Source organism: Oryzias latipes, chromosome 12 (assembly GCF_002234675.1).
Source record: "Oryzias latipes chromosome 12, ASM223467v1".
In the NCBI taxonomy this organism is placed as follows: domain Eukaryota; kingdom Metazoa; phylum Chordata; class Actinopteri; order Beloniformes; family Adrianichthyidae; genus Oryzias; species Oryzias latipes.
Genome location: NC_019870.2, coordinates 15,239,908 through 15,248,703, shown reverse-complemented (window position 1 = coordinate 15,248,703; position 8,796 = coordinate 15,239,908). Strand labels below are relative to the sequence as shown.

The window sequence follows — 8,796 nt, the reverse complement described above, 5'->3', positions numbered from 1 at the left end:
CTTCATATAGCACCAATCTCAAAAGATTTATGAATAAGTTCGATATTGTGGATGTTTAGAGCGACGGTAGATGTTACATCACTATTAAACGGGAATTCCACTTCCGGGTGGTTTTCTGAACAGAATTGTTGGGTATGAAACTTCCTGGATAAGTGACAGATGCGGGTTTTTTGTGTATTTTTTATTTTTTGGGGGTAGTCATTTATCCAGAAGCATCACAGTTGCTGCTTTTTGGAGTAGTTTCATTCTAATTCTGGTCCAAAATTGTTCATTTTGGACTTCAGATTTTCAAAGTAAATAAATCCGCACCACAAAGCACAATGAGGTTCTCATGACTTTATTTTCCCCAGCATCCAAACATAGTTACTGTTTAATACAGACAAAGCAAAAAATTAATCCTTATCAATTCAATATAATCAACTCTTTTAAAAATGCGTTGGCTACGGAAGTTTTATCATTGAAAAAAGTTTCAAAAGCTATTTTACAATTTGTCTTTAGGGAAACCATCGCATATAAATGACGTTGGTGATGAAACACAGTGGGAAAAAACAAAGCACAACAATACAAACAAACAGGAAATAAAAGGGCGCATCCGAGGAGTTTCCTGACAGCACGAGAGGGAAGCCCACGCAGAAAGAAAAAACCCGTCAGACCGTGGAAGTAATATAAACACCAGACCATGAATCAGATTCACATAACATCCTCTGAAAACGGTGGAGACTAAGGAGCGCGCAGTCAGAGCCAGTTTCTTTCATACTGTGAGTAAATTGTGATTCTGAAATCGCAACTTTTTATAGTGGGAATTTTTTATTTAAATCCATATCTCTGTGAAAAGAAAAGAGCGTATGTACTGGAATAGTGTATGATATATATAAAAAAAAAGTCCTAGGAGAGGATTTTTTCGAAAGAGGGGTTGGCCCAAATACTTTATAAAGGGAACTCACACCAGCGTGTGATCATAAAGGCTCGAGGAAGGAAGGGAACAACACATACTATACGATTTTAGACCGACTGTTGCACACCTTGCAGGTAGGAAATGTATGGTTTTATGGGCAGCTTATGAATACAGCTAAAACTAAAAAAAAAAAAAAATGAGAACATTTATAGTCACCCACTCTTGATCTGGTTTGGGATCATTTTGTTAAGCAAATTTCTATCTTTTAATATACTGTTGAGAACATACCATGCATTTCTGTACAAGGATGTAGTTTAGATTGTAAATTCTTCCACATCAGTTATTGGAAAACGGATGACTAACATTTGCTTGCCAGCTTGCCCACATTTGAACACCCCTGCAGTATTAAGAATGGAATCTTGCAGGCGTCTTCTAACCAAAATGTTGGTTATGAAAACTCAATCACAGGCTGTGTGTTTTGTTTTCTTTGAAACCAAGTCAGATAACTTGATGTCAGTGTGGGATGAACAGAAAAAGTGGGTGTATTAATTCACTTTCATATTAGGTTGGAGAGGTTTTAAATCTGTTTCTCCTTTTATAGATCTCAATGGATTGGGTCTTTGCTATAATTTTGCAAGTTATGATTCAGCCATCTCTCTCAGGTGGGTGGTAAAACACATGTAAATAAATAACATACATTCTAACTTAAAACTGCAAAAACTCGTTATAAATGGATGCCTGTGGTCTTATCTCTTCACAGTCTTGTTTACTGTGGAGGCTGAGCAAACCATGTACTCATCGGAGTTTGGAGGAGAAGTTGTGATGGGGTGCAGATTCTCTAAAAAGGCAACACAACCTAATTCTGACCTGAAGGTGACCTGGCACTGGACAAGTTCTGGGCTGCACCAGGAGCTGATCCGGTTAGATAACACTGCGGACTATTCAGTTCCTCCAAAGTATCAAGGTCGGGTGAAACTTCTCACCGAAGAGCTGAAGAACGGCTGGGCAAAGTTACAGGTCATTATCTACTCTGATGTGATTTTCCTTTTTTTGCAGGGTCCTGCTAATAAGACAGTTAAAGTTTCACTGCAATAGGCTGTCAATGCTTTCTGTCTGAATTATTGGGTTCCAACTTACTGTTTGATACTGTAACCCAAACCATTTTGCAGGTTTAGGATTGGCTTAAAAAAATCAGCATTTCTGTTTTAAATGTATTCACAAGATTTGGTTTTTAATGTTTCTTTTATTTTTCTGGGATCTATGAGGAAAAATGCATTGCTTTTTCTTTATGTCTTTAAAAAAGATGGAGTGGAAGTTTTAAAAATAGAAATTTTATGAAAAACCTGTGAGTTTGTGAATTCAAATTTAACATTTTATAAAAAAAAAAATTGGCAGAAATAGCAAGTTCTTGTGAAGACGATTGTGAAAAAAAGACCATTAGCGAAGGAAGATGCAGCACAATTTTGATGTTTCCTTTGTCTAAACCTTCATTTGTAAGGATCCGTTTCTCTGTCTGTTTACAGTTGTCAAATCTCAGGATTAATGACTCTGGAACGTATCAGTGTTTGGTTCAAACCACAGATGGAACAGATTACAAAACCATGACTTTATCAGTTAAAGGTAAGAAGCAAATCTGTGACATTACAGAAAGGAACATTTTTTCTTTTTCTTTCAGTTGAATAGCACTTGCGTTCAATTTCTTAGAATGGTGTTGTACAACGGCTCTTGCTCATGATCATTTCTGGGCAGCTCAATTATAAAGTTGGAAGTAAAACTAAGACGAGTATTACTCAATGCAGTAAAAAAAAAAACCCACAAATCCCTTTTTTTATATCATTTACCGTAAGTCTGTAAATGTGGCTAACCTGACCTCCGTCTCTCTCTCTTAGCTCCTTATAAAACAGTGACCAAACGCATTGAGAGGGCTGAACAAAATAAGGTTTTGCTAACCTGCGAGTCTGAAGGTTACCCTAAATCTGAGGTTGTGTGGACGGATGGAAACCTGCAGAACCAACATCCCAACACCAGCTTCGTGTCAACACCAGAGCAGCTTTTTAAAATTACCTCTCAAATATTAGTGAGCTCATCAGAGGAAAACAATTATACCTGCAGCTTCAAGAGTGATAAAAAGTCTACAACGTTTTACATTCCAGGTGAGTGTTTATGTCTTTTAGGAGAACTCTTATTCTGAAGGACGTTTTATTTTGGAAAGCTACTGGATTCTCCCCACCACATCCAACTCATTCTTAAGTGATGACAAGTCTCTTGTCACATGTCAAAAATCCATCCACTAAAGCAGCTGCACCTAAATTGAAATCCCCAAGTTCGCAAAGGTAGCAAAAACAAACGTGTTTGGAAAGTTTTTCACAGAAAAGAGTCAGCCTTCAACTTCAAAATAAAAGAAAACTGCATTTAAGAGACAAAAACCAGGAGTCTTGACTCTAAATATGGATTTGTTGTGACAAACGATTGATTCATCTTTATTAGCATTATTATATTTAGAAAATACAATTTTTTACTTTAATCCGTCACACCTAAAAGTCAGAGGAGGCTGAAATTGGCGTCCAGTTTTTGTGTGTGTATCCTAAATGGAAAAAGTGTATTTTGGATTTATCACTCGAGCCTGGGTCTTGGTATCAATGCTGAAAAACTGAGTCGATTAAATTTCCATGTCTACAATTCCATTAAACATCCATTTAGATTTGACCTTTTCACATAAGGCAAACTTTATTTAGTTACAAAAACTAAACAAAGGTGGAATTTTCACTCTGTCTTTGTGGCAGAACTGGTATTTTAAAGAACATCTGTCTATCCAGCTGTTGTGTGAAACATGAGAAGTTTTTTTACAGACACTTTTTTTCTTCTTCTGACCAAATAAGGGACTTTCCACAGATCTATGTTTTTGGTAATTTTGGTTCTTTCCAAAACCCAAACATGCTAGTTACTCATTATATACCTACCATGTTAACATTAATCTCTCTGTCTTTTCCTGTCTGCAGACGACCTACCAACTCCTCCTGAAAAGAGTGATGCTGTCATCATCGTCGTGTTGACAGTACTCATAATTGTGATCATGGCAGCTGGAGGGATACTCTATTATAAACGAAAAGGTAATCAGTCAGACATTTTGGACAATCCAATAAAGCTCATAACACTGCCAGACAACCACAAACAAGCAAGAGATACTAATTATAGCAAGAAGAAGGAAAACTTTTAACAAGTAAACCTTCAGATTAGATTTAATGCTGCACTGATCTGTGCCAGAAAGTTGTTTTGTTGTCTCAAAGATTTAAACTTTGCTCTCAGAAAAAGTCATTAGTCAGCATTCCTAACCATGTTTTTTGTTTGTCCTATAAGTAAAAAAACACACATTTCCAAATGACGAGTCTAAAAAAACAGTCATGTATCAAGCCACTTTTCAACCAAAAGAGGAAGTGTTTTTCTTTATCCTTTGAACGGGTCTGAATTTACCGGCATGTGACTGGCTGAGTATGTTCCCATGTGAGCGTGACTTGACTTGTTTGGCATTAGATTGTGTCATGATCACTAGATGAATCAGGCTGGAAACACCCAAGTTATGTCTTTTCAGGGGAATTTCCGGTTTCTTTCAAATGAGGAGGGGATGGCCTTTTTTTCCTCTTTCTTTTTTTTAAGAACATACTCAATGCTGTTATCAAAACAAAGATGACTATCATTTCACATTTGAATGTATGAAACTGATCTTTGATCAGTTTTCGGGCTTGGAAACATCTGGAGGGTTTTTTAAACCTGTGCCAGGAAACTGACTCGTCAGTACCCAGAAGTCATCACTTTTAGTAAACAGAAAATATTCGCTATGAGCTGCAATAAAAAGAAAAAGTGTTGAAAATCAATTTGAAAGTTAAATAGAAAAGAAGAAACTACTGTAAAAGTGCAACCTTTTGGGTTTTAATTTAGATCTTACAACATTTTAATGCTAAAAGGTTATCTTTTCATGAATTTTTGTGTTGAAGCAGTTTGCTTTCAGAGTCATGAATCCATCAACTTAAACTGATGTAACTCCTCTATCACAGCATTCCGGACCATCGGTACCACCAAGTGTCTGCCTGTGGATCCGGACTCTTCTGTGTCTGGAGCTTGTGAGTCTACGTTTGTTTTACTTTTAAAATAAATGAATTATGACTGGTGTGCAGCTTTCAGTCCAAACTGTCAAGCATTTCTTCAGATTATACTGAAACATGAAACACTGATCCTGTCCACACTGAATGAAAATCTCTGATAGAGCGCTTTATTTTCCCATCAGGCCTACAAAAAGAGAAAGAAATCAAGAATGTTGAAATAGATATGCCTGAAGGTAAGACACTCTACTGTCATTTAGTTTGTAATTTGGTATTTTTTTGGTGGTTTCTGCATGAAGTCTTTGTAAATTAATTATCACACATTTGTGGATAATAGCCTGGACCAAAGCAGCCTGTAGGCTAATCTGAGGTTGCAGCATCCGAAAGTTTTAGAGTGGTTAAATGTGAGGAAACTTCGTTGTGACAATTCTTAAGAAGAAGCGGCTTTACAGCCTGCAAAGCGATTGGAGGAAGATCACATCTTCCCACTTCTATGATGTCATATCCTAGTTCTGTTGCAGTTTTGGCCCAATTATCATGAAAGGATATAAAAAAGTTCTACTTAGAAACAGGATTCAACTAATGACACTTAACAAATTCGCCCTTTTCTACTAATTCTCACCAGCACAGTCATCATTTTTGTTCTGTGAGCATCCTGCTGCTATGGTAACGAGTTAGAGGTCAGTCTAGATATGTTAGGCCACCACTGACAACCTGAATATAAAAATTAAAAGAAAAGTAAGATGAAGCCTTAAAAATGATCATGCTAGACCCTTTTTTTTTAAAAATGTGTGAATAGTATGTATGTTTACAAAACTATTATGGCTGCAGACACTGAGCATTAAGAACAGAAGTCTGCAGCCTGAGCAGTCCTTTATGTATATATTAGCGTTTACATAGAGCCTATAGAGTATTTGTTTCAAAATTGGATTCTACACAAATGTTGTAATTTTTATATTCCGATAGTAAAAGTAGAAAAAGTATGAAGCCTAAAGTCCATATGGTAAAAATCTCACATGTGATTTAGTTTTCTAGCATTTCTTAATTCAAGTAAATCTACTGCAGCAGGAGAATCTTATTTGACACAGGGTGTATTTTATTTTGAAAAGAACTTCAAAATAAAGGTAAAAGATGATACACTTGTAATATAGAGAAAAATATAGCACTGTTACAAGTCAAGGTATTGTAAATATTTAAAGTACATTTCTAAAATGGTCACAATAATAGAAATAAAGCCTATTTTTGTAACGGATGAAGTGGGCCTTAGTGGATTTTGGAAACTGAACCAAATGGCTCTTTTAGAGTTAAGGGTTGTAGATCCCTGATTTAGACGTCCGGCATAATGGCGGGGGGTAAAGGGGATAGTTTTAAGCCTTCAATAACAGAATCGTTCATACGTGCAGTGGGGACACATGCACTGTTTCTGTCTTCAGTTGTAAAAAGACACCACAAAAAAACAACTGACTCTTGCAAAAAAGACATTCGGTGTTTGTTGTTTGGAAAAAAAAAGTGAGTTGTCAAAAGGGTTTAGAAAAAAAAAACTGTCACATTATTTTCATTCATTCATCTTCTGTACCCTCTAAAAATGAAAAAAAAGAGATTTGATGAGATTTTTCACAGCTGGTTTGCGTTTTACATCGATTGAAATAGACCCATTTCATTTTTCACTAACTTGACTAGAACTGTAAATAATTCTAATAACTGGATCAAACCTTATGAAATCTGTATTGACAGATTGAGCTTCTGCTCTGTGTATTTTCAGCTCACACTCACATATAAACTATTTCTGCTTCACAGATACAGGCCTCTACTAGACCTACTCCCAGAAGCAGCAGAGATGCATTTACTTGAGGGACACCCCCATTCCATCCAGGGAACGGATGGAAATCCTCACCCCACACAGCCCTCATCTCGGACTGATGGACCCAGCTGTGCTTCAGCTCGACATGCTTTCTCGCCGTGTGCTTCAAGAAAGCCGTGGTGGAGAAAGACTTCCTGCAGAAACGAAAAGTGGAAAAAAGCAAGAGGAACCGACGACTTTGCTGTCCAGACCAAGTAAGCTTCTGCTCAGACTGTTATGATTAAGCGACAAGAGTGTTTTGACAGCCTGCCTGGAGCACTTTATCATGTTGAAACGGAGACTGAAGCTTACCGCACTGAAAAAAAAAAAAGGTCACGCAAAGAACTGCAAAACACAAGTGCAAGTAATTCTTGTTACAGTTATTTTTATTTGTTAGAAGGTTTTTTAGCCCAACTATGCTGCAAAATGCATTGAAATCAATGCTTCATGTGAAATACGTGCAATAAAGATGGATTTTTATGTGGGATCGTGAAGATTTTTTCATGTAAATAATATTTGTTCATTTTATAAAGAAATTGTACGATAAGAAAATTCTGTACTTTATGCAGAAAGTGATTTCAACACTTGTGTGCAATTGTTAAAAGTTTCTGTTCACGAGAAAAGGAAATGTCAGGGTCAAGTTCACTTGCTAAACTGCAAGCCCAAGCTTCTTTTTTTATGACTGGGGAAGTTTACTGGCTTTACTGGCAGGAGAAGTACTGTACTCATTCCAGTAACAGAAAAAAGTCATTGTTTTATTTTTGTATCATGTGATCAATAAATATTTATTTTTTTACCTACTTCATTCTCTGATAAGAGTGTGTGTTGAGTCCAGTATTTTCCCACATTTTGTCTATTTTTTTATGATATTTATACAGTGGGGTAAAAAATATTTGTCAGTCCCTGATTATGCAAGTTTTTCTACTTTAAAAGGTGATAGAGGTCTGTAATGTTCATCATTAACAGTCAGAGACAGAATGTTAAAATAAGTTATCATTAAAGAATGTAATTATATAATGATGCAGAAAATAAGTATTTAGCCAATAACAAAAAGTTTCCCTTAACTCTTTGTAGTGTAACTAAAGGTCAAACATTTTCCTGTAGGTCTTCACTAGGTTTGAATATACTGTAGCAGCTATTTTGGTCCATTCTTCCATGCAGATCTCAAAAGCTGTGATGGCTTGTTCTGTCTTTAGAATAAAAAACAAATAAACAGTTAGACTTATTCAGATCTATTTTCTGCAAAGTTTTCACAGATATTTCCAAAAAATGTTCAGCATGGACTGCATGGTGGCGCAGTGGTTAGCGCTCTTGCCTCGCAGTGAGAAGGAGAAGGCCAAGGCTCAAATCCCAGTTGGGACCTCCTCTGCAAAGAGCTTGCATGTTCACCCCATGCATCTGTGGGTTTTCTCCAGGCAAATACAGCTTTCTCCCACCTTCCAAAAAACATGCTTCATAGGTTAAATGGTTACTTGCCAACGTTTTTCCTCATGGGCTACCGCCCCGCTTGTTTTTCAGCAAACTCTGGTTCAGTAGATGCTGATAAACTGGATTGAATCATCCCAGTTTCTATTTGACTGAACACACCTGATCCAGGTGAACAGGCAACCCATGAGGAACAGGGTTGATGACCCACGATAAGTGTCCCTTGGTATGGGTGTGATTGTGTTCCCTGCAACAGACTGGCGACCTGTTCGAGGTGTACTCCACTTTTGCGTAAAAGTAGCTAAGACAAGCTCTGGTGACCTCGTGACCCCCAAAGAGATGCAGCAGGTTGAGAAAATGGATGGATGGATGTTAAGCACTGTTTCACCACATTTTTGCTCCAGACAAGATAAAGACAAAGCAAAAACATTGAACGCAAGCTAAAAGTTAGGTTATGGCATCTGGACTTGAAGTGCTTCATGTTAAAACCACTCAAACCACTCCAAATAACCCTTGTGCTATCTTAGGTGACCCCACCC

General features: G+C 37.1%; 1 protein-coding gene across 2 annotated transcripts; it reads left to right on the top strand.

Moving 5' to 3' along the window:
• Positions 1-165: 165 nt before the first annotated feature.
• On the top strand, positions 166-7,637 carry LOC101170285 (programmed cell death 1 ligand 2). Of its 2 annotated transcripts, none has more exons than XM_020707732.2 (9): positions 166-758; positions 1,497-1,557; positions 1,656-1,912; positions 2,419-2,515; positions 2,785-3,048; positions 3,895-4,005; positions 4,948-5,013; positions 5,178-5,228; positions 6,790-7,637. In XM_020707732.2, the coding sequence occupies exons 2-9, from the start codon at positions 1,503-1,505 to the stop codon at positions 6,804-6,806; spliced, it is 918 nt and encodes a 305-aa protein (XP_020563391.1). In that variant the 5' UTR covers positions 166-758; positions 1,497-1,502; the 3' UTR covers positions 6,807-7,637. The 2 variants fall into 2 exon arrangements, with proteins under 2 accessions (XP_020563391.1, XP_020563390.1); XM_020707731.2 differs by lacking the exon at positions 166-758 and adding an exon at positions 796-1,029.
• Positions 7,638-8,796: the final 1,159 nt, after the last annotated feature.